A 25,183-nucleotide genomic window follows, 5' to 3' on the forward strand; every position below is an offset into this window, starting at 1 on the left:
GGTAAAAGACTTCACCACCATGCTCCTCCCACTCTGGACTAAAATCATTAACAGCTCCCTTCAACAAGGTCTCATCCCTGACTCACTCAAGGTGGGGCAAGTCACGCCCATACTCAAGAAACCTACAGCTGACCCGTCTGACCTAAACAATTACCGTCCCATCACAAACATCCCCACCTTGGCCAAACTGCTGGAAAAATGTGTGCAACTTCAACTAACAAAACACATTGACAAGTTTGATCTCCTCAACCCTCATCAATCAGGCTTCCGAGCGAAGCACAGCACGGAAACGGCTATGACTCACATAATCGATGACGCCCTCCAAATGCTTGATCGCAATGATTCATGCCTCCTCATCCTTCTCGACCGTTCTTCAGCTTTTGACACGGTCAAACACGAGAACCTCCTTGAGCTGCTAAACACTAGAATGGGTTTATCCGGGACGGTTCTCAAGTGGTTCACTTCCTTCCTACATAACCGGTCTCAGAAGTTCAAGATCAACAATGTGTTGTCCTCGCCTGTGCCAGTAGACTTAGGCGTTCCACAAGGATCCTCCCTTTCACCCACACTGTTCAACCTCATCATGGAGCCACTTGCCACCCTGCTCCAAGCATCCAATGTATGCTTCCATATGTATGCCGATGACACTCAACTCTACCTAAAGGTACAATCCCCGGAAGATATCAAACTCCTGAACTACACTCTTATAAAGACCCAATCGTGGTTGGCCGACAATCACCTCAAACTAAATACTTGAAAACTGAGTTCCTTTTGATAGCACCCCCTGCGAAATCTACCACCACCCAACTTTGGCTCAACCACCTAACAGCATTCAATGTCCGGCCCACCATCGTGGAGTCCGCGAAATCCTTAGGTGTCACACTTGACGCAAAGCTCAACATGCAACAGCACATTAGCAAAGCAACGAAAGCAGCCAATTTCCATATCAACACATTGAGGAAGCTGAAACCCTTCCTCCCAGCCAAAGACTTCCAAAATGCAGTACAAGCCCTCGTCATCCCCCGCATAGACTATGGAATTGTGACCCTCAGTGGTCTCCCTCTAGCAACAACTGCACCCCTAAGAGCCTCCTTGAACGCTGCCGCGAGACTCATTACGGGCTCAAGAAAACACTCTCATATTACCCCTGACTTGAAATCTCTGAAATGGCTGCCCTTTGAAGCCAGAATACAACTGAAAATTGCTGTGATGACACACGCGGCCGTACACCACAAGGCACCTAACTACCTCACTCAAAAGCTGACTATATCAGGAGGTTCGAGATCCAATAGAAGAACAAAAAATCTACTCTTGAAACCTTGCAGATTCCGGAAGGAAAAAACATACAAACGCTCCTTCTCAGGAATGGCACCGAGGATCTGGAACGCACTCCCTCCTGAAACCAGGCTTATCTCCTCCACGGCTGTCTTTAAGAAAGAGGTGAAAGCCATCCTCATGGCTAAGTTCACCTGAACTTTAATGTTTGTTGCTCAGAGACTTCGCACCGCTTGGGTATTACTGGTTACATGTTTGTCTAATGTCAAATAATGTCCTATTATTCAGGATCTAGATTCGTTTATTCTTCTTGTTTGCCATAATTCCATGATGGATAGTCGATCCTTTTATACTACTCACTAAATATCTATTATTAGACTATTCACGTTAGCCTACGGAATCTCGATGCCCGTCCCCTTTGCTCCCCGTAACCTTTAGATACTGGCATAAGCAATCCCTTTAGCATTAGTTCTCCTGACTTTTATCGTAGTTGTATGAAAGACTCAGTATCGTCTTATATTATCGCTTATTTGATTGTTTATTGATCTTTTATTAGAACATGACTGCCATCCGATCATGCTACTGAAGGAGTAGTTTCTGTCCTGTAACTCCAGTTCTGTAGTAGGGGTATCTCTGTTATAGTCATAATCTAGTGAATAGTCCCGCCCATGTGCGTGGACCCCGGCAATCAAAAATAATCTCTTAAGTTGTCAAAATCATGCAGAAACTGCAAAGACACTTAAGAGAGAATTTAAAGACAAATAATGCAGCCTATATCCACAGGCTACACTGTCCAGTACTTCAACTAGAAATTCCACCAAAAATCACCACACACAACCCAGCCTGCCAGTTTCTACCATAGAGAAATCTGCCTCCCCCAGTCCCAGACTCAGGAATGATAGAGAGGAAGGTAGGGACAGACAAGCCCCATAGGCTGCCATTATGTGGCTTAAATAAGATACTGTGCCTTTAAGAGAACTTTCCAGACTTCTCCCAGTATCCCAGAATGCATAGCAGGTCCAACTTACTTTCAGTTCTTTTTGAAGGCGTACAAAACGCCAGACCTGCCGCATTGTTCACATGAAGAATTCTCCACCAGGGAGGAGGGAGGGCGCTTATGACTATAACAGAGATACCCCTACTACAGAACTGGAGTTACAGGACAGAAACTACTCCTTCTGTAGTAGGGGATCTCTGTGTATAGTCATAATCTAGTGAATAGAATGGCAAGCCCATCCCCACAACTAAGCGGTGGTGGATAATAAGTACATAATGCCACTATTGTGCGAACAAATTCCGCAGCGAAGCCTGTCCAACCTGAGCGTCTGCCCTGGCGTCAGTGTCCAGGCAGTAATGTGCAGCAAAGGTATGAACCGACTTCCAAGTGGCTGCCTTGCAGATTTCAGCAATCGGCACTTTACGGAGCAGAGCCGTCGTGGCAGCTTTGCCCCTGGTGGAATGAGCCTTAGGCTTACCTCCTAAGGTCTTATTAGCTTTCTGATAACACAATTGTATGCAGGACACAATCCACCTAGAGATGGACTGCTTAGAGGTCGCAAGACCTGTCCTGACCGATCCATAATTGATAAACAACTGGTCAGACCTACGGATATCTTTGGTTTTATCCAGATAAAATTTCAACACCCTCCTAACATCCAGAGAATGGAGAGACCTCTCCGCTGGGGATGAAGGGTTCTGAAAGAACGTAGGTAAAGTTATAGTCTGGTTGACATGAAAGTCAGAAATAACCTTGGGAAGAAATTTAGGGTGAGTACGCATAACAACCTTAGCAGCATGAAATACAGTATAAGGTTCATTACAACACAACGCCTGAATTTCACTCACCCTGCGGGCCGATGTAATGGCCACGAGGAACGCCGCCTTCCAGGACAGGTGCTGCAACGAAGCCTTATGAATAGGTTCAAAAGGTTCCTTCATCAATCTGGACAGCACCACATTCAATTCCCATGAAGGCGAGGGAAGCCTGACAGGAGGGAATACTTTCTTCAATCCTTCCAGAAAATCTTTGATCACGGGGATCTGGAAAAAGGAAGTCTGTGAAGGGCATTTCCTGTAGGCAGTCAATGCAGCCAGATGAACCTTAATGGAATGCACATTAAGGCCAGACTGCGCCAAATGTAAAAGGTAAGGAAGGGTGACATCTTCCTTACAGGTCGTAGGATCATGGTTCTTAGACTGGCACCAGATACAAAACCTCTTCCACTTGTAAGCGTATGAAGTCCGAGTGGAAGGTCTCTTGGACGCCTTCAGAATGTCCATGCAATCGTCGGGCAGATTCAGATGGCCATATTGCACTATCTCAGGAGCCATGCCGCCAAACTCAAAGACGAGAGGTTGGGGTGTAACATCCGTCCCCCGAACTTCGTGAGAAGGTCCGGCCTGCACGGCAACCGGATGTGAGGAAGGAGAGACCGGTGAAGTAGGTCCGTGAACCACCACTGCCTGGGCCACTCCGGGGCGATGAGGATCATCCGAGCCCTGGACCGGGCTAGCTTGATGAGCACCGCCGGAATCAGGGGAATGGGAGGAAAGGCGTACAGAAAGCTGTTCGTCCAGTCGATCCATAACGCATTCCCCAGCGTCCCTTGCTGGAAGTACCTGGAGGCGAAGTCTCTGCACTTGCTGTTTTCGGCGGTGGCGAACAAATCTACGTCTGGAGTACCCCACCTTGCGAAGACTTCTCCTAGTACTTCGTCGTTTATGACCCATTCGTGGTTTTCCTGAAGCAGTCTGCTCAGTGCGTCTGCCTGAACATTCTGCACACCTGGTAGATGGGTGGCCGTTATCGTCAGTCCTCTGGCTAGGAGCCAGTGCCAGATCGTTTGCGCCTCCTGCGACAGAGTGCGCGATCTCGAGCCCCCCTGCTTGTTGAGGTAATACATCGTGGTGGTATTGTCCGTCTGTACAAGCAGAGAGTTGGTCTGGAAGGACGGAAGAAAGGCCTTCAGCGCCAAGTGAACAGCCCTGAGTTCCAGGAAATTGATGTGATACGTGGCCTCCATCGGTGACCACGTGCCTTGAATCTGTAGAGTCCCGGAGTGCGCTCCCCATCCCAGAAGAGACGCATCCGTCACGACAGTCTGCGTGGGAATGTCCTTGTGAAAGGGAACCCCTCTGAGGAGATTCTCCGCCGAACACCACCACTTCAGGGACTGAAGAGCATGCAGCGACAGGCGAATCTTGTCGTCCCAAGATCCTTTCCTCTGATCCCACTGATCCTCCAAGCACTCCTGCAGCGGTCTCATGTGCAGCCGTGCGTGCGGCGTCAGGAAGATACAAGAGGCCATCGATCCCAGTAGAGAAGACACCGTCCTCACTGTTGTAGATGGAGTCGTCATAAGAGCCTGAGCCTTCCGAAGGAGTGATAATCGTCGCTCTTCCGAAGGAGACACGCTTGCTGACAGCGTATTGATGGAGGCTCCCAAGTACTGTATGCATTGGACCGGAGTCGGGACAGACTTGGCCATGTTGATGTGCAACCCCAGCTTGTTCAAGAGAACGCACGTCTTCTGGAAGTGTGCTCGCGCTTCCGAGAAGGAGGATGCCTTGATCAGCCAATCGTCCAAGTACGGGTAGACGAACACCTTGTTCTTCCTCAGGTGTGCCGCTACCACCGCCATGCACTTCGAGAATGTCCTTGGCGCAGACTTCAGTCCGAATGGGAGTACTGTGTATTGATAGTGATTGGTGCCGACTTGGAACCGCAGGAACTTCCTGTGTTTGTGTGCAATGGGCACATGGAAGTAAGCATCCTGTAGGTCTATAGCGCAAAGCCAGTCTCCCTGTTGCAACTGAGGGTAGATCTGGTGCAACGACAGCATGCGGAACTTTTCTCTGCGAATCCACTTGTTTGCCTGTCGCAAATCCAGAATGGGCCTGAACTCGTTCTTGTCCTTCTTGCGAACCAGAAAGAACCGGGAGTACAGACCTCTTCCTCTCTGAGACAGAGGTACGCCTTCTATCGCCCTTTTCCTCAACAGGATATCCGCTTCCGCCTGAAGCTCGCGCAGCTGGAACTGCGAGCTGACCGGGGGAATCGCTGGAGGGGGGCTGGTGAACCGAAGACTGTATCCATTGCAAACAATATTCAGCACCCACTTGTCCTGAGTAATTTTTCTCCACTCTGCCAGAAAAAGTTGGATGCTTCCCCCTACCGGAGTGGGTAACGGATCCGGGGGAAGTAAGTTCCTAGGGCCTAGACCCCGCCTGGCCCTTGGGCGCCGGAGCCGACTGCTGGCCTCCTCTGCCCTTCTGCCGCTTCTGGAACGGCTTACGGAACGGCTGCTGCGAGTGCCCCGAAGCCTGTCCCCGTCCTCGGCCTTGTCCTCCGAACCGCCGTTGGAAAGGGCGGTACTGCTTCTTGGTTTCCTTGGGCTTTTCCAGGCCCACAGCCGTCAGCGTTTCGGCCTCCGCCTTCATGCGGGCCATTTCATCATCTGCGTGTTTCCCGAAGAGGGTCTCCCCGGAAAACGGCAGATTGGCCACCCTCTGCTGCACGTCCGGTTTCAGGGACGTCAGCCGGAGCCAGGCGTGGCGCCGTTGGTTGATCCCGTGGCAGAACCCATGAGCAGCCAACAGTGAAGAGTCCGCAGCCGCGCTGATTATCTGGTTGGCCACCAGCATCCCCTCACTCAGGACCTCCATGAAGTCTTCACGCTGCTCCCGAGGTAGGTGCTCCGCAAAGCGCTCGAGGGAGTCCCAGAGGGCGCGGTCGTAACGCCCCAACAGAGCCGTGGCACTCGCCGCTTTCATGGATGTCGCGGAAGTCCCACAGATCTTTCGCCCCGCCGAGTCCATCCACCTAGACTCCTTGTCCGGGGGAACCGTGGAGGTCGGGGTTGTGGAGTGCTGCTTGCGGGCCGCCGTGACGATGACGGAGTCAGGCGGAGGCTCCGCTTTCAAGAAGGCCGGATCAGAGTCGGGAGCCCGGTATTTCTTCAGTAGTCTGGACGGGGCCGCTCTCGTCACAGCCGGGGTGAGAAACAGCGCCATTGCCGGTTCTTCCAAGCCCGGCACCAAGGGCAGGAGGGGACGAGACATGTGCCTCTGATGTAGAGTCTCGAAAATGACGGACGTCTTCGGAGTAGGCACTGTCAGTGTAATGCCTAGCTTCGCCGCGCCCCTCAACAGGACGTCCTGAAAGGCAACCAGGTCATCTATCGGGGACACCCTGGTGTCCGGCGACCCCGACAGCGTAGGCGAATAGTCCCTGGTCCCAGACGATCTTGTGCGTGAGCGAGATTCGCGCCTCCTATGGCGGTGTCTCGACCTCGTGGAAGATCTGCGCCTAGAGCGAGAACGAGACCTGCCAGCTCTAGGGCGCTCCTTCGGTTAGCGAGGAGGGGTCTTCCGTGGCTTCTCACGGGGACTCTTCGGATCCTCCCGGGGCTTCGGTTTCGGGGTCCCCTTGGGAGGAACAGGCAGTGACGGCAGTGAAGCGGACCTCGGCGGAGGCACCACCGGCCGTGGGGCGGGCCCATGCGGTGGGACCGGAGGTGGAGCAGGATCCTCCGTAGGAAGTGGTGGCAGGGGCGGAGGGTCCTCCTTCGGTACGGGTGGAGGAGGAGGAGTCCCGGGTCGAGATGGAGTGTACACTTCCGAGTACACCGAGCCCGGTGAACCCTTAGGGGACGGGTGCGGAGATCCATCCCCATCCGCAGGCGACCTCTTCCTCGTGTCCACTGGAAGTGGCGTGACTCCTGGGGCTAGAGCCCCCTCTGCGTCGTTTGGGAGAGGGAGACCTACTCCTCGACGCTGACCGCTGTCTGCTGGTCGCAGAACGACGCTTTTCCGGCGTCGAACGGCGCTTCCTGGACTCCGGCGTCGAACGCCGTCCCCTCGACGTCGACCCTCTCATCCTCGGCGTCGAACGTCGACTCCTCGACGTCGATCCCCTCTTGCGCGACCTCTCACGCCGTCCTCTCGACGTCGGGCGGTCCGCCCTCGGCGTCGATCGCCGTCGTCGTCTTGATGTTCCCGCTTCGGCGTCGGTATGAAGACCTCGACGTCGACGAAGACGATGACGTCGACGGCGGCTTCGACGTCGGCTTCTCCTTCGCCGTCGAGTCGTCGCGCCGTCTCGACCCGGAGCCCCGGGGAGACGGGGAGCACGCCGTCGTCATCCCTCTCGACGCCGCCGAAGCCTTCGACGTCGACGGAGAATGGGATCGTTGGCTGGACTTCCTGCCCCCGGGGAGCCCCCCAGGGGCCTCAGCAGAGGCAGAGGGATCCCTCCCAGGCTGCCCAGACCCACCTGCAGCACGTTGGCGCCTATCCTCCAGGCCAGCCAGCCTGATCTTCAATCTGTCCCTGAGTGTCCTAGCAGAGAGTTGCTGGCAGATCACACACTCCTCAGGGCCATGATCTTCTGGAAGGCACACGATGCAGACATCATGGGGGTCGCTTTTGGCCGCCTTCCTCTCACATGCTGGGCACTTAACAAAAAGGCCAGGCATTTCGGAGCCCCAAAACGCCTAAAAAACAGCACAAGGGTGAGAAGAGAACACCAAGCAGTATCACAGCACTTTTAAAAGTCAAAAAGTGCAAAAACGAATTCAATAAACCCTTGAAAAGGGAGAGCTCAATGCCAGGGTCCTGTAAGCAGGAGCCGGAAAAAAGAACTGAAAGTAAGTTGGACCTGCTATGCATTCTGGGATACTGGGAGAAGTCTGGAAAGTTCTCTTAAAGGCACAGTATCCTATTTAAGCCACATAATGGCAGCCTATGGGGCTTGTCTGTCCCTACCTTCCTCTCTATCATTCCTGAGTCTGGGACTGGGGGAGGCAGATTTCTCTATGGTAGAAACTGGCAGGCTGGGTTGTGTGTGGTGATTTTTGGTGGAATTTCTAGTTGAAGTACTGGACAGTGTAGCCTGTGGATATAGGCTGCATTATTTGTCTTTAAATTCTCTCTTAAGTGTCTTTGCAGTTTCTGCATGATTTTGACAACTTAAGAGATTATTTTTGATTGCCGGGGTCCACGCACATGGGCGGGACTATTCACTAGATTATGACTATACACAGAGATCCCCTACTACAGAATTTTATATTGCACCCAATATTATGTTGCGTCACCTTCATGCTATCCCCACCCCTGTTTCTGTGAAGCGCTCTGATATCTGTAAAGATCTTGTTCGCGCTATATAAAACTCTGAATAAATAAATAAATAAATGACTGGACTATTTGTTTCCATCGGGGAAGAAACAACTGTAGTCTTCCCCCAACAAATGTAATGTGATTTGTGGATGCATGGCAGGGCAATATTTATATGAGGCTCCTTTAGTGGGAGTGTCTCTACCTTTGCCTCTGTAGAACTGCCCCTGTAAGAGCCACATGGGTATCTCCACTACTTGCAGGTTGGATTAACTTGTGTATTTTGCTGTAACAAAATTACTTGAGATTACACAGAATTAAGCAGGGAGTGTGACCAAACATTTAGAGCTAGTTTCTTAGGGCAAAATGCATCCTGGAGTCCATTTTGGACGCAAAGGTGCTTTTTTCACCAGGAACACAGAGCTAAATGCACCAGAGGTTTGTTGTTCCGGCACTTCTATCATAGGATTTTTGTGCCAAATTACTCAAATACGTGAATTGGCGTAATCATTTAATTTTGCATCAAAGCAAACAAAATGACCGAAATTACACCTCCGGCATAATAAAAATGTTGCCCAGGCATAATAAGATTGTTGCAGACATTTATAGGATTGGGAATGTTTTGAGGAAGTGGCCCTTGATGCATCCTTGTACAGTTGCCGACTAATGGAATCCCTTATTGTAAATCAACGGCGATTGAGTTAAGCATTAGCAGAAGACATGCTGTGTTTGACCATTATCGTAGCAAATGTACCGACTCCATTTTGTATTTGTAGCAGCCATTTTGCATGCCATACATCGCCATGTGCTCATCATGTGCTTTGTCCTACCTTCTTGTTAACTGCGCCTGAAGTCTGCCCGGCAACAGGCTATGTTTAGCATCCCCCGTTTCCAGCATGTCCAGACATGCTCAGTAGGGTCTACGGCCGTTACTAATTAGTTCCAGATAGGAATGTGTTTTTTAGTTTCCGAAGACTGTTAACTCCGCCCACCTATCGATTGGGCCTTCCAATATGTCCTTCTATGTCATGAAATTGCTCTTGCTTACAACACCCCGGTAAATAGCGTATGTAGGACCACCATGCTTTTGGCTGTATCAGTATTTTTTTATGTTTCCCAGCATTTGTCGATTTGTGGACTCTTTGAAAACTTAGTCCAAACAGGTGCTGTTGCACCTCTGGCTTGAAGCTAGAGACAGGGAGCCGCAAATGTCTCTATAGGATCACCAAGGTGTTTACCTCCCTCACTGCTTCATCAGCACCATTCTAGGCACACTGCACGAGTTGCTGGAGATTACCTTAGCCCACGCCCACACTCCTATACGTTTTTCTTTTCCCCTTGGCTCAATTGTTCGGTGCGGTCACGTTGCAGACTCTTAATCTTCTCCAACATTGCCATAGGTTATCATAAGAGCACTAACGAACAAGTTACTTACCTTCGGTAACGATATATCTGTAAGAAACATTAGTTAGTATTAGATTCCTTACCTTAGAATATCCCCAGGCGTCAGTCTGGATCCGGAAACTTTTGCGTAGCAGTACCCCTGCGCGTCGGTAGGCGTCGTCTACAGGCGTCCCCTGCGGCTCCGCGTCCGTCGTCGGCGTCGTGATAACGTCGCTGGAGTATATAGACGCCGCCTCCGCGCGCTGACGTCAGTTCTTTGTACACAGCTTTTCCGCGCCAGAACACGCAGAGCCATGTGAGAACCAACACTGGTGCCATTTGAAACTAGGGCCCTGAAAGGGATGTCCTTAACCCTAGGTATCAGTTCGCAGAACGGGGAGGATGGGTGGGTCCGGTAAGGAATCTAATACTAACTAATGTTTCTTACAGATATATCGTTACCGAAGGTAAGTAACTTGTTCATCTGAAAGAAACACGTTAGTATTAGATTCCTTACCTTAGAATAGATACCCCAGCAATACCAACCCCGGTGGTGGGTCTGCGAACCAATACATTCCTACACCAGAAAGTCCTGGAGGACAGAACGGCCAAAGAAGACATCCCTCCGGACTTGACTGTCCAGGCAGTAGTGCCTCGCAAAGGTGTGCAGCGAGGCCCACGTAGCCGCCTGGCAAATGTCCTGCAAGGGGACTCCCCGGCCCAGGGCAGTAGTAGCCACCGTGGCCCGAGTGGAATGGGCCCTCAGCCCAACAGGCGGCTCCTTCCGAGCCAAAGAGTAGCACGCTTTGATGCACAGAACGACCCACCAAGAGATGGTCCGTTTATGTACCGCCCGTCCCTTCTTCGCACCCACGTAGCCAACAAACAGTTGGTCATCCACCCGGAACTGGCGTGTGCGATCCATATAAAATGAAAGCGCACGTTTTGGGTCCAGACGATGGAGCCGCTCTTCATCCTTTGAAGGATGCGGAGGCGGGAAGAAGGAGGGGAGGGTGATGGACTGCCCGATGTGAAAAGCAGAAACTACTTTGGGCAGGAAAGAAGGTCTAGTCCTTAGAACCACCTTGTCAGGATGAATGGACAGGAAAGGAGGTTGGACAGAAAGAGCCTGGAGCTCACTCACTCTCCTGGCAGAGGTGATGGCAACCAGGAAAGCAGTCTTTAAAGTCAGGAGACGGAGAGGACAAGAATGAAGGGGCTCAAAGGGAGCACACATCAAAAAGGTTAGAACCAGGTTCAAGTCCCACTGAGGCATCACAAACGGAACAGGTGGATACATGTGTGTGATGCCCTTCAAGAATCTCGTTACAATTGGGGACTTGAACAAAGAAGGCTGATCAGGAAGCCTTAGAAAGGCTGAAAGGGCCGAAAGGTAGCCCTTGATAGTGCCCAGACCAGAGCCCTGCTGGGCAAGAGAGAGAAGAAACAGAAGAACCTCGGAAAGAGGGGCAGAAAGAGGATCCACAGCCTTTGCTGTGCACCATGCCACAAATCTGTTCCACCGACAGGCGTATACAGACTTTGTGGAGGGACGCCTGGCTGCCAGAATTACATCACAGACTTCAGGAGGCAAGTCAAATGGCCTCAACTGCCGCCGCTCAATCTCCAAGCATGGAGGTGGAGACTGGACAGGTTCGGGTGGAGGACCGTCCCCTGCTGCTGCGACAGAAGGTCCTCCTGAAGGGGCAGGCGGATCGGGGGACCGACTGACATGCTGAGTAGCTCAGGATACCAGTACCTTCGAGTCCAGTCCGGAGCCACAAGGATAACTTGGGCCCGGTCGCGCCTGATCTTCTTCAGCACTCTGGGCAGAAGTGGTATAGGCGGAAAGGCGTATAACAGACCGCAACTCCACTCGCGCCGAAAGGCGTCGCCGTGCGAGTGCCGTCTTGGAAACTCCAACGCGCAGAACTGATGACATTGCGCGTTCTCTTCTGTGGCGAATAGATCTAACCAAGGCTCTCCCCATTGCAGAAAGAGGCCTTGCGCCACGTCCGAGTTCAGACGCCATTCGTGATCCATCGAGCACCGACGGCTGAGTTCGTCCGCCCTGGCGTTCAGAGAACCTGCCAGGTGTTGAACCGTCAAAGTCACGCCCTGACGTTCCAGCCACTGCCAGAGGCGCAGAGACTCCTGGCAAAGGGTCCACGACCCCACCCCGCCCTGTTTGTTGCAGTACCACATGGTGGTGTTGTCTGTGAACACCTGCACTACACTCCCGTTGACAAAGGGGAGGAATGCCTTCAGTGCTAGACGAATCACCCGTAGCTCCAACAGGTTGATATGGAGCCGGGACTCCGCCGGAGACCAGATGCCTCTGATCTCCGCCTCTCCCAAGTGGCCTCCCCAGCCCTGGAGGGACGCGTCCGTCACGACAACGTGCTCCGGTTGGGGAAGGGAGAGGGATCTGCCTCTGACCCAATCGCGGTCCGTAAGCCACCACTGCAGTTGACTTGCAGTGCCCTCCGAGATCAAGACGTGGTCGGACAAGTTGCCCTGATGCTGGGCCCACTGAAACTTCAGGTCCCACTGCAGAGCCCGCATCCGCCACCGGGCGTGATGCACCAGAAGGATGCAGGAAGCCATCAGCCCCAGCAGCCGCAGCGTCAACCTGACCGAAACCCGGGATAGCGGCTGAAAGATGGGAATCAAAGCCTGTATATCCCGGACCCGCCGTTCCGGAGGATAAACCCGAAACTGCGCCGAGTCCAGAACCGCTCTGATGAAAAGGAGCTTTTGAGAGGGACACAGGTGTGATTTCGGCACATTGATGGAGAACCCCAGGTCGTGCAAGAGGTCTGCCGTCATCTGAAGGTGGTGGACGACTGTCTGGGGCGAGCCCGCCTTCAACAACCAGTCGTCTAGGTAGGGGAAGACTGAAACCCCCAACCTGCGCAGATGGGCTGCGACCACCGCCATCACCTTTGTGAACACCCGTGGGGCGCTGGTAAGGCCGAAGGGGAGCACGATAAACTGAAAGTGCTCCTGGCCTACCGTGAACCGCAGGTAACGCCGGTGGGCCGGCAGGACTGGGATGTGAAAATACGCATCCTGCAAGTCCAACGCTACCATCCAGTCTTGCGGGTCTAGAGCAGCCAAGACCTGAGCCAATGTCAACATCTTGAACTTCTCCTTCCGGAGGAAGCCGTTGACGTTCCGTAGATCCAAGATAGGACGTAGGCCCCCTTTGTCCTTCTTGGGCACCAGAAAGTAGTGGGAATAGCAACCACGCCCTACTTCTGGCCCAGGAACGCGCTCGATGGCCCCCTTGGCCAAGAGGGCCGTAACTTCCTCCTGCAGAAGTGTCAAGTGGTCCCCCGACACACGGTGGTTCTGCGGTGGCATGGCTGGAGGAGTGGTCTCGAAGGGGAGGGAGTAGCCCCTTCGGACGAGTTGCAGCACCCACCTGTCCGATGTGATTGTGCGCCAGCGGGCGTGTTGATGGCGAACCCTGCCACCCACTGGCGTCACATGGGCCTGAAAGCACGGACTAGGAGGATTTGGAGGCAGATGCTGCGGGGGGAGGTGTGGCCTGACCCCGCCGTTGACCCCGACCGCCTCCACGGCGGTTTCCACGGCCGCCACCGCGTTGAAAAGATTGTTGCGGCGCGGGGCTGGCAGCACGTGTGGGGACGCCCCTTCCTTGGCCACGAAAGGAGCGAAACGAACCAGTTTGCTGGCGCTGGGTCGAGAGACCTAAGGACTTGGCCGTGACCCTGGAGTCCTTGAAGCGTTCCAGCGCGTGGTCCGCCTTGTCACCAAACAGGCGTCAGCCATCAAACGGCATGTCCATCAAGGCATTCTGGACATCTGCCGAAAAGTTGGCGGATCTCAGCCAGGCGTGGCGACGAATCGCCACCGTCGTGGACATCGCTCTGCCCAGCGAGTCGGTCGTATCAAGACCACACCGTATGGAATATTTTGCTGCATCTCGGCCCTCAGCCACAGCCTTGCCGAGCTTCGCCCACACCTCCAAGGGGCATTCTGGATCACCAGACTCTCAGGGGTGGGATGGGTGGACAGGAACTTGGGGTCGTCCGGACAAGGACGGTGGCGTCTGGCCACGTTCCGATCAACAGGCGAACCTGAAGAGGGCCTTGACCACGTGCCCAACAGAACGTCTGACAAGGCTTCGTTAAACGGCAGCAGTGGCTCCTGTGGGCATGACTGCGGTTTGAAGACCTCAGTGAGGATGTTAGGCCTCACGGCCGCGACGGGGAGCTCAAGGTGTGAGGCCTTGGCAGCCCTCATCAACACCACTGAATAAGCAGCTCCCTCCTCCGATGCCACGGAAGGAGGAGAGACAAAGCCAGGGTTAGGAGAGTCGTCCAGACCACTGGCATCCCCAAATCACCTGTCCAGTCCACGTCATACTGGCACTCACGTGACAGAAGGTCCTCAGACCCCTCCCAACCTTCCCCGTATTCTTCATCATCTCCATATTCGGAGTCAACAATGTAGACCGGCTCCTCGGGGTTCACAGGCCCCATCGGCGTCGAGCCCGGCATCGAGCGACGTCGGTTCGACTCAGCATCCGGATTCGGGGAGGGTATGGGGACACCGCCGCCCGGAGCCAGCGCCGGAGCCCCGGCCGGAGCCGGCACAGGAGAACCGGCGCCGCGCGGGGACGGCGTCGGGGGTAACCCCGATGGAATAGGCGCCGGAGCGGCCGGCAGACCACCCGGCGTCAATCCCGAAGGCCCTTGCGGCGCCGGAGCCGTCGGCGGCACTGGGGCCGGAGCACCCGATGGCGTCGAGTCAGGAACACCCGAACCGCCAAGGCCCCCAGACGGTAGCACTGGGCCCGAAGGCGCCGTAGGCCCCGTCGGAGAAGTGAGCGCCCTCATGGCCATGAGGAACGCCTCAATCTCCTCAGGCGTCGCACCTTGCCCAGGGACCGGAGGGTATGGAGCAGGCCGCGCCGGCGACTCTCGCGGAGCCGCGGGGTTGGGGTCACCCGAACCCCCGGCCGCGTCGTGCGAGCGTCGGGGGGGGGAGTCGGGGGTACGATGACGACGCCCCGACTTCTTGTGTTTCTTACCTGAAGAGCCCGACGAATGGTGACGACTTCCGGAGCGTCTGGCGCGGCTCCGCGACCGCTCCCTCGAACGCTCCCTGGACCTCCGGCCGGACCGGGACCACTCCTGACGCGGGGCCGACACCCGGAGCTCGAGTAGCTTGCGGGACCGCTCCCGTCTAGCCTTATTAGTCAGAGCCCGGCAATCGACGCAGGCGTCCACGTCGTGGTCGGGGCCCGGGCACCGGAGGCAGAGTCGGTGATGGTCCGTGACCGACATCGTGTGGTCACAACCGTCACAATTCTTGAAACCGGGCATCCTACCAGGCACCAAAAAGATATAGAACAAAACTTGGTCAAAAGACCGGAGTACTGCTCTTCGGATCTGCGCTTACTGGCGCGGAAAAAAGAAGAACTGACGTCAGCGCGCGGAGGCGGCGTCTATATACTCCAGCGACGTCATCACGGCGCACGACGCCGACGACGGACGCGGAGCCGCAGGGGACGCCTGCAGACGACGTCTACCGACGCACAGGGGTACTGCTACGCAAAAGTTTCCGGATCCAGACTGACGCCTGGGGATATTCTAAGGTAAGGAATCTAATACTAACGTGTTTCTTTCAGATTTTTCCTCCCAGCATACATTTTCTTGCTCACTTTACCCAGTGGAGAAGTATCCCCTTTGGCTTGCTCATAGGGCCTCTTTATGGGCTGGATGCAGTACCAAGGAGTCCAGAGTAACATCACCCTTAAGTACATAGTGTCAGAGAGAGGGCTTACATTTTCTCTTCTCTGCTAGTAACTACCTGGGTTCGGACCAGTGCCTTAAAGATGTCTGGTGGTGGGGGGCAGGGGTCGCGGTGTTGGTTGGGCATCCCCTTTCACACTGGAAGGAATTGCAGGCAGCATTCAGACTTTAACAGGGTTCCCACAAGGAAGACTTCTTGATCGTGGATGGGGTGCATGTCTACCTTGTACTATAGTGCAGTGCACTGTATGACCCTGTAGTATGAGGCAGTATCATCAAGTGGATCTACATCATAATCCTCCCATGGATTGTAGGCGGGCACAGGATAAATGGGTGAATCTTAATTCTCAGGCGGGGTGCAAGGATGGGGCTTCCTATCTCTGAAAAAGATTGTGAAGCATGAGGGGGGTGATGTTGAAGTCAAATGGTGGTGGGGAGGTAGCTATGGGAGGAAGAGAGCTAGTGGTTGTGTCCTTGAAAAGCTTGAGTTGTGCTGGAGCATCAGGTGAACTGTACAGCATAGGCTCCTTCTCAAAAGCCAGCTTCCTCTTTTTTGGTATCGGCCTGAAGCATTCAGGTTCTAAGAGGACATTTACCCCCTGCGGAGAAGAATAAAAATGTACAGCTATTTCTCATCAATCTCCTTCTATAGTCTATCGAGGATTGGTCTTTGAGAGTCTGCAGAGCAGGGTGGTCTCAGGTCCGATGATTGCTTCAAGCAGACAGCTTTTTGGGGTATGAAAGCAGTTCTGCCGGGTCTTTTGTCTTCAATGGTTACTTGGTCTTATTGGAGCCAGGAGGCTATGGGGATCGAGGCCGTTGGTTGAGTCCCTCTTCAGGTCCAATGCCTTGCCTTGGTGAGGCCCTGAAGGCAGAAGAGTTATGTGGTGGACTGGATGCCTCGCTCCCGGAGGGGTGGTGCTCCACCTCGGTGTGTACCTGTTGTCAGGGATCAACCATACTCCCGATGCTTGGCATCAATATAGTTTAAGGCCAGGAGGTAGACATGGAGGGAACATCTTCCTGATAGAGCTCTTCTGGCCCAGAAGACTTGGAATGGATTACCTTTGGGCTAGACTGGCACACATGCAAGCATTTAAATTTGACACCCTCTTGTGATTCTTCCTCGTCAACTAGGGGAATCAGCCTCACCAAAGATGTCAAATGCAAAAACAACAATTGATGGACAGAATGCAGGAAAATTTGTATCGCTTTTGGCCGCCATAAGTGTGGCAGGGTATGCTCGGACGTGAGTCCCTTGCTCACTTTGCCACTGGATTCAAGCAAGCCGGGCTGAAGACAGCTGGAATGCCAGAAACCGGTCCTCGGAAGCTGGTTTCCGGTCCAGGGAAGACATGGCTTGGCAGTTCGGGCTGGACTGTTCCCATGAGGCACAGGGTCAGACTGATTTGCATATAGCCATGTTTGAACTGGGGTGGCAGAGTGGGCTAAAGAACGGTGATGGATTAAACCCAGATCTTTTGACTGGGTGTGAGTGTTTGATTGATTCAGATGCTCCGTCCATCTCCACCCCCTTTTGTATCACCAAAGATGTCAGGCTGTCTATGGATTGGTACTGCATCATCATGTACGCTAGAAGTCAATCTCTACACTGCCGAAGGATCTTTTTCACAGCGAAACACTAAGCAGAAAGTACACTGTGTCCTTGGGACCTGTAGAAAAGCACAGATCACAACCTCTATGCGAATCCGTCCGGGGGTATTTTGCATCACACGAGGCCACTTTTTAAAGGGTGTACGTTCCAACACCCTTTGCAGCTCTCATTCTCTTGAGTTGAAGGAATGCGTCAAGATGGAGCCTACGACAGTAGAGGGGCTCTGTGTTCAAGTGTCCTGGTCTGGTTCTGAGATTTCCTTTAGGTGTCAACCACAAAGAAAATCGAAAGCCGGTGCAGATGAAATGCTTCTCTCAGCCATTGGGGTGGTGGGAGGGTCGAAGTTCTTATTGTGGGCACCCGAAATACTAATGTTGAACGTATCTAGTCCGGGAGTCTTGACTGTATGCAGCATAGCAATGGTGGAGAAAAAAAATCTAAAAAGGAGCAGGAGCTCACTGTCATTCCCTTCTAAGGGAGGAGTCACAGAATAAGTCAAGACTCAAGAAACTTCTACGAAAAAAACCAAATTGCAACACCCGAGCCCAACACTAGATGGCAGGTATATGCAGAGTACGTGTATCTACAGCCACACCTGGTACAAGCAAGCCAATACCCAAAGTGTGACTATCGTCCCTTTCATACAGAAGGCCTCCGGTTTAGTTGAAATGAAATCCCAACTGAGAACGGACTGGTGACAAAAATTGACTTGACAGAAAACAAAGGCAATTAGGATCAAAACTAAATGTATATCCTGAAAGTTTGAGCAAGAGGTGGTAAGCAGGCTCATTCGGTCCATTCATTAGGTCCTTGCAAATTCATTAATAAGTGAGGGCTAACCGGGGAGAGTGAGATGGGTGATGAGACAATATACTGGCCCAATGTTAGCAATTTTAAATTACAGAACAAAAAGTTTAATTATTATAAAGATGTGTGTGTGTGTGTGTGTGTGTGTGTGTGTGCGTGCGTGTGCGTGTATCCATCCAGAACAAAAATGCAAATGATTATATTTAAGCGTGTTTGAGTCCATCTTTAGGTGTTAGGCAATATTTTATCCATTAAAAAATAACTCCTTGATGCATTTCTAATCCAAATTAATAGTGTTTTCTACATTTTTGATGTTCTTCAGAGATTTCGTTGAAAAGTCATTAGAAGTTCTGACAAATTGTACAACAAGTAACTCTACAGTGAAATAAGGAAATGAGAAAAACTGAGTTGTTGAGGAATGTAGAATAAAATACTCTCCCAAACCCTTAGCAAATACATAAAACACTGGTGCTCACCCACCGTCAATAATGAGAAGGCACCAGTTCCCTGCTGGTTGAAGCAAGAGACAGCCTAAATATCATGTAAAAAATTGGGATTTGGCCGAATTGCTTCAAAATGTTGTGCCACTAAAGACTGTGGTTTAGCTACCCATAAGTGAACAATTTTGGAGCAATTAGGCTTCAGAAATATTATGTTGTATTGATAGAAAGTGCAAAAAAAAAAAATATATATATATATATATATATATATATATATATATATATATCGACACCAAACCAAACTTTCCATCAAAATAAGGCGCTGACTCCGTGAATCAAAATCCAAACGATTTTTAATGGCTCATTTGCTGCATAGACGCGTTTCGGCGGCTTGCCCCGCCTTGCTCACTACATCTGCATTGTCATTATGTTACACTTTAAATATACATGAATGTTACATGGTTGCTGAGGCGTTTGATGTGTTACACGTTTTCATTGGCCCAGGGTTGGTATGGTTACATGTTTAACCCTCATGTGTGGACATAGAAAAGTTTCATGACTTGCATGTGAAACATCATGTCAGTCTTTCACCTATGTTTATGCAACTTGGTAACGCTCAATTGAACCACATTACTAAAAGGTCCCTTATATTCATTGTTACATGTGTTAACTTCACACTTGTATAATTCATGAATTTGAGAACACTTTAAATTACATTTCATAAAATAAATAAATGAAATAAAGTAAATTAAATAAACGTGCGTCCACACTTATTACAAATCTTATGCACACGTGCACTGTCTGCCATAAGTTTGCCATTAGTTTTAGTGGTAACTGATGGTTGCGCTAGCGATTAGTGATGGTGATGCTGGAATTATCCCTCCGTGACCACCCGTGGATGGACATGCTTGTAGGACCAATATGAGGAGTACAGACCCAGGTAGGTTAAGCTGCTCCCTAGTGCATGTGCCATACTTAAGGTATTATACGTTTGATGATATATATGTACAGCAGTAATTACTCTGTCAATTACAAATATTCATTTCCCAACTATAGCGTCAGCTAAGTCAAGTGCTATATGTTATTCATGTTAAACATATACATGCCGGCGCAGCTCATTAATGCAGTACTTAACAAGTTGGCTTTCTCTCTTCTCCAAGTGGAGTAATGGCTTGTGACTTGTTTTAGTGTGATTAGTGGGGTAATAAAAGGTTCATAAATTAAAAGTGATAACTAGGGCTACTTGTGATTAGTTACGTGGAAGGTGACTTTGTTGCTGTGCTTGTGGTTTAAAAACAGTTCTAAGTAGTAGTAGAACAGCAGATGTTAAAGAATGGGTTTAGAGGGATGGGAAGAGTACATACTGATTCATAAGTGTACGTTCAGGGCTTCATCCGCGTTCAATCCGAACGGGATTTTGGAGTTCAGAAGGATTATATATCTGGACTCCAGTCGGCGTAGGGCTAGAATACGGTTGCCTCCTCTCGCATTTTTAGGTACACTATCAATGACATAGTAAGTGAGATTCTGGGCATTACCTTCATGTAGCTGGTTGATGTGCCTTGCTACCGGGTAAGTAGGGTCTTTGTTCACTATTGCCCTCAAGTGCTGCAATATTCTGACATGTGCTGGGTGGATGGTGGAACCTACATATCTCTTGCCACAGACACATGTCAGCACATACACCGCAAATTCGGTTTTGCACGAGTGTTGTGCTCTTATGGTGTATGGTTTATATATATACACATATACATATACATACATACACACACACACACACATATATATATATATATACACACACATATATATATATATATCCTGGTCCTTCTTGTGCGTGATGTCTAACAAATTCTCACATGATGCAATGCCCGGTCATGAGGGCCACGGGGATGCTGGTGCAGTATTCAGGTGATACAGCACCAGTTGCTTTTTGTTTTATTTCAGACCATTAAAATTGTGGCCAGATGGACATAATAATAATAATAAAAAAGAAACTATAGCTCGTTTGCAAAATTTAAAAAAAATGCAGGGCTTTCGAAATAGGTTTTATAGTTGCAAGCGCAAAAACTCCATAGATGCTGTAGGTCAAGAGTAGTTGCGATTTTGTGGCTTTTTCTCTTACTACATCTATGGGGCTACGATTGAGCTGCTCTATAGAGTGACAGATCAATCACTCTGAGGATACACAAGGGGTCAACCACTATGTATCTGCATTTGTCCTTGTTTGAGTGTCTGCTTGCAGCTGTAGCCCCTCCCCAACACTGACCTTGGTCCACGTCTGTGTCTGTGGCTACTTGAAGCTTGGCTTCTCCACTTAATGGCAGCTGGCTGGGAATCCCTGTCTGAGTTGCTCGCCGAGAACCACACGGGAGTGTCCGACTCTTTTTAGAGGGAGAAGGTTTGACTTTATGAAGAAAGAAGAAAAAATAGATGGCAGTGTAAAATGCTCCAGTTGGATTCAGTGTTTTCTGCACAAAGGTGAAATGTGGCATGCCCCTTCATGAGATGAGCCTGTTCCACCAACCAACACTCACTGCCATGCATCCGAAGGAGCTTCCAAGGTAGGGGATTATGTGATAGAGGTAGTCATGCGACTTAGACAGCCACTGATACTACATAAAGTAATCCAGTGCATGCAGGACAGCCGCTCTAGTGGTTAGCCTATGGGGTTTAGCGGGAGTAAGTCTTAGACCACAGTTGATTTGGGGCCAGCCACTTTATTCTTCTTTGCCTTTGGAAAATCTAAAAAAATGGTTAGCAAATAAGTGAATAAGAGCCTTGCTAAACATGCAGCATTCTTCCTGTTCCTGAGTCCCATATGTCGTGACTGAACATGTTTACATAACCTTTGTTGGGAAACCCTACATTCCACCTACTGATGAAAACCCTTTTTTTTGTAATCATCACTTTGGTGATCTATAACCATCTACACTGCTGTAAGGTCGCAGAAAGACTCTAATCAGACTATAAGCCACACAAACAACAAAAGCCAAAGAGAATCCAACTGTGTCTGCTAGCCTCCGCTTCTTTTCCATTATAGGAAACTACTCTTAAATGTTAAGGTGCTTAGGGCTAATATAGGCAAATCTAGGAGAGAAAAAGACCGCTGAATTAAAAGGCATTTCATGTTGGGACAAAACAAGAAAATTATAGATTTGAATGCCATGTACTAACAAGGAATCTTTGCTTAAAACTATGTGGACTTGAAATAAGCCCAATGAGCACTTTTACATATATTTTAATTTCGTTTTAATTACATAGGGTTCACTGTCGTTCTCCTGGTCAAATACAACACTAACAGTAAGAGGTACATCCGTAATCCCAGTTTCAGCAATCAAAAATACCTATTTACATATTTGAGGCACTTCTGTCTCTTCTACATGCTTTGGGGACAATGTACATCAAAGTCATAAACCCGATTAAATATCCCCTGTTTCAACTGGCAATTGATTAGCAGTGAGTGGCCTTTGCAGTTATGAATACAGCAAAACCTAATGGCTCTAAATAAATATGAGTGTCTTGGAATGTTTCTTTAAAAGATCATGAATATTTACGATAGTGGTCAAGCACAGAACAAACAGTACCCCATGCTTATATTATACACATGCCAGGCAAGAGACAATAAATATACAAGCATGCATACAAGTACAAAATGAGTGTTATGACTGCAAAAGGTTATATACATGGTATGGACAGCCACAAAGCACTTGCATATTAGAGCCACAATTGCTTAATTCTGTCTGTTCCTTCTCTCTCATAGAAGCCAAGTGCTTAAAATTATGAAGTTAGACTACAACCATCCAGGTAAATCTCAACTGGTAGGCCTACCCTGAGAAACAACTTAGGTTTTTGCTATAATGTGAATATGTGCTTTAAAAAAACATTACATTTAAATCTCAGAAAGCATTCTGAGACTCGTAAAATATGCCCAAATCTAGCTAACGTTTCTTTTCTGATCCAGGACTTGCTTTTGTATTAACTACATGTCACGCAGCATGCTCTCTTCTAGTAGAACGAATAGTTTCTTACCTGTCGGTGTAGTTTTGCAGCTTGAAGATCTTTCTGGATTCACTATGCTGTGCATATTCCGCAATCTGGTGTTTGGGTCCGGAATCGTAGTCTTTTTTCTCTTTTTTTTTGTAGCCCAGGTGGGAGTCTACATCCCACCCTCTGGTGTACCTTCGGTGACGTCGGCATGCTTCCGGCGGAAGCTACCACCCTTGGGCGCCATCTTCGGATTCTTTTTTCTGTCTTTTCTGCTTGCAGTGAATCCATGGCTATGTATGTTAATCCTTTTTTTTTTTTTTTTTTACGTATCTTGCATGCCTTAACTTTCTTTCCTTTTCTATGCATTTTCACCTTCTTATCCAGCCTCATCTTTCTGGCGGAGGCGGGTGGGTTCGCTAGTGAATCCAGAAAGATCTTCAAGCTGCAAAACTACACCGACAGGTAAGAAACTATTCGTTTTGCAGCGTGAATCTTTCTGGATTCACTATGCTGTGCATAGATTTTGTAGCGGTTTTGTTACTTTTGTGGCAGCTGGGTGGAAGATGAGCGTTGGTTGTTGAAAATATGTTGAAGCACCTTTTGTCCTACCTGTGCTTCCTTGTTCATTTGAACATCCACGCAATAGTGCTTAGTGAACGTGTGCACTGAAGCCCATGTTGCCGCCAGGCATATGTCCTGAATCGGTGTGTTGGCCAGAAAGGCAATTGTTGCTCCTTTCTTCCTGGTTAAGTGGGCCTGCGCCCCTCCTGTTAGCTCCTGGCCCGCCTGCTTGTGGCAGAATTGAATAGTCTGTGTGATCCATCGAGCTATGGTGTTTTTTGTCACTGGTTTACCCATGTAACTGTTTGCAAAGGATACGAAGAACTGTTTTGTCTTCCTGTGTCCTTTCCATGTGGTGCATCACTGCCCTTCTTGCGTCTAGAGTGTGGAGTGCTCTCTCAGCGCTTGTAGTGGGGTTTTGGAAGAAGCTAGGGATCTGAATACTTTGATTCATGTGAAACCTTGACACCACCTTCGGCATGAAGTGTGGGTCCGTTCTCATTACGACCCTGTCACTATGTATCTGAATGTAGGGTTCATGTAGTGTCAGAGCCTGCAGTTCGCTCACTCTCCGTAGCGATGCGATTGCTACCAGAAAGGCAGTTTTCATAGTCAGCATTTGCAGTGATGCTTTGTGGATCGGTTCGAAAGGTGCTTTCATGAGTTCTGTCAGAACTTTATTCAGGTTCCAAGCCGGTGGTGGCATTCTTTTTGGTGGAGCGATTCTTTTAGCCCCTTCCAAGAATCTTTTCACGACCTGAGATGAGAAGAAGCTTCTCCCGGTTTCTCCTCTTGTGTATGCCACAATCGCTGCCAGGTGTACCCTTCGCGAAGATTAGCTTAGTTTAGCCATTATTAGGTGCGTGAGGTACCTCAGCACCGAAGATTCCCTTGTCATTTTTCTGTGTAGTTTTTTCTTGCGACACCATTGAGTGAATCTTTGCCATTTTGCCCCATAGCATTTGCGTGTGCTGGGCCTTCTTGCCTCTCGCAGCACTCTCAGGGTGCTCTCTGGTAGTTTTAGATGTGCGAACTCCAAGTCCTCAGGAGCCAGGCTGAGAGGTTGAGGCTCTCCGGCTCTGGGTGTAGCACTTCTCAAAAAGAAGAGACCTACTGTCCATGGAAATCGGAGAACTTGTGGTGAGGCCCCTGCGCCATCTCCATTATCTGAGAGTACCAGGTCTGCCTGGCCCATTGTGGTGCCACCAGGATCAGAGTCATGTTGCTAGTCATGCATTTGTTCAGAACCCTGGGGATCAGCGGTATCGGGGGAAAAGCGTAGGCAAATGTCTTTGACCAGCTTATCCATAGGGCATTCCCCTGTGATTGTGCTTCTGGTTGCCTGGATGCAAAGTATTGGCATTTTGCATTCCGGCGTGTTACAAATAGGTCTATTGTCGGAGTGCCCCACCTCCTTAATAGTTTCTCTGTCTCCTGTATATTGAGTTCCCACTCGTGGGATGCTGAAGTCTGCCTGCTGAGCCAGTCCGCTTCTACATTGTCCTTCCCTGGTAGGTGTATGGCTAGCAGGTCTATTTTGAGTGGTATTGCCCATCTCCATATTTCCTGTGCCAAGTTTGACAGGGGAAATGATTGAGTTCCCCCTTGTTTGTTTATGTAAAACGTCGTTGTGGTGTTGTCTGTTTGTATCAGCACCTTCTGGCTGTACAGGTGTCTCTGGAAGGCCTTGAGTGCTAGCAACACTGTTTTCAGCTCTAGGTAATTGATGTGTCTGACCGCATCTGTAGGGCTCCACAGGCCTCTCACTCTGAGCTTGTTCATGTGTGCGCCCCACCCCTTCTGGGATGCGTCTGTGGTAATGGTCACTGTTGGGTCCGGTGGTGTTAAGAGGTTTCCCTACAGTTATCCGTTCCTTGGTCCACCACCTTATTTCTTCCTGCACCCTGTGCGTTACAACCACTAGATCCTCCCAACTTCCTGAAGCTTGTGACCATTGCTGTTGTAGCCACTCTTGGAGCGGTCTCATCTGTAGGCGTACATTGGGGACCAGGTGTATGCACGACGCCATCATCCCTAAGATCTTGCTCACTGTCCTCACGGTCAGAGCTCGCCCCTTCAGGTAGTGACGTTTCTCCCTCAGTAGGCTGAGTGTTCTCTTTTCGCTGGGTGACACCCTGCACTGGACGGTGTCTATTTGAGCACCCAAGAAGATCTTAACCTGCTCCGGTTCCATTGAGCATTTTCCCCAGTGT

At 50.2% G+C, this 25,183-nt stretch overlaps 1 protein-coding gene across 2 annotated transcripts in view; it reads right to left on the bottom strand.

Annotated features, from left to right (window-relative positions):
- The window catches only part of PIP5K1A (phosphatidylinositol-4-phosphate 5-kinase type 1 alpha), a 171,133-nt gene that overhangs the window by 43,058 nt on the left and 102,892 nt on the right, over window positions 1-25,183 (bottom strand). The window contains exon 12 of one of the 2 annotated variants that reach the window (XM_086947354.1): window positions 20,689-20,826. The exons of the other annotated variant lie outside the window; for it this stretch is intronic. Within the exon in view, the coding sequence (XP_086803480.1) occupies window positions 20,689-20,826 (138 nt within the window). The remainder of the gene's footprint in view (window positions 1-20,688; window positions 20,827-25,183) is intronic. 2 annotated transcript variants of the gene reach the window in all.

This window comes from Lissotriton vulgaris, chromosome 12 (genome assembly GCF_964263255.1).
Source record: "Lissotriton vulgaris chromosome 12, aLisVul1.2, whole genome shotgun sequence".
NCBI classification, from domain to species: Eukaryota; Metazoa; Chordata; class Amphibia; order Caudata; family Salamandridae; genus Lissotriton; species Lissotriton vulgaris.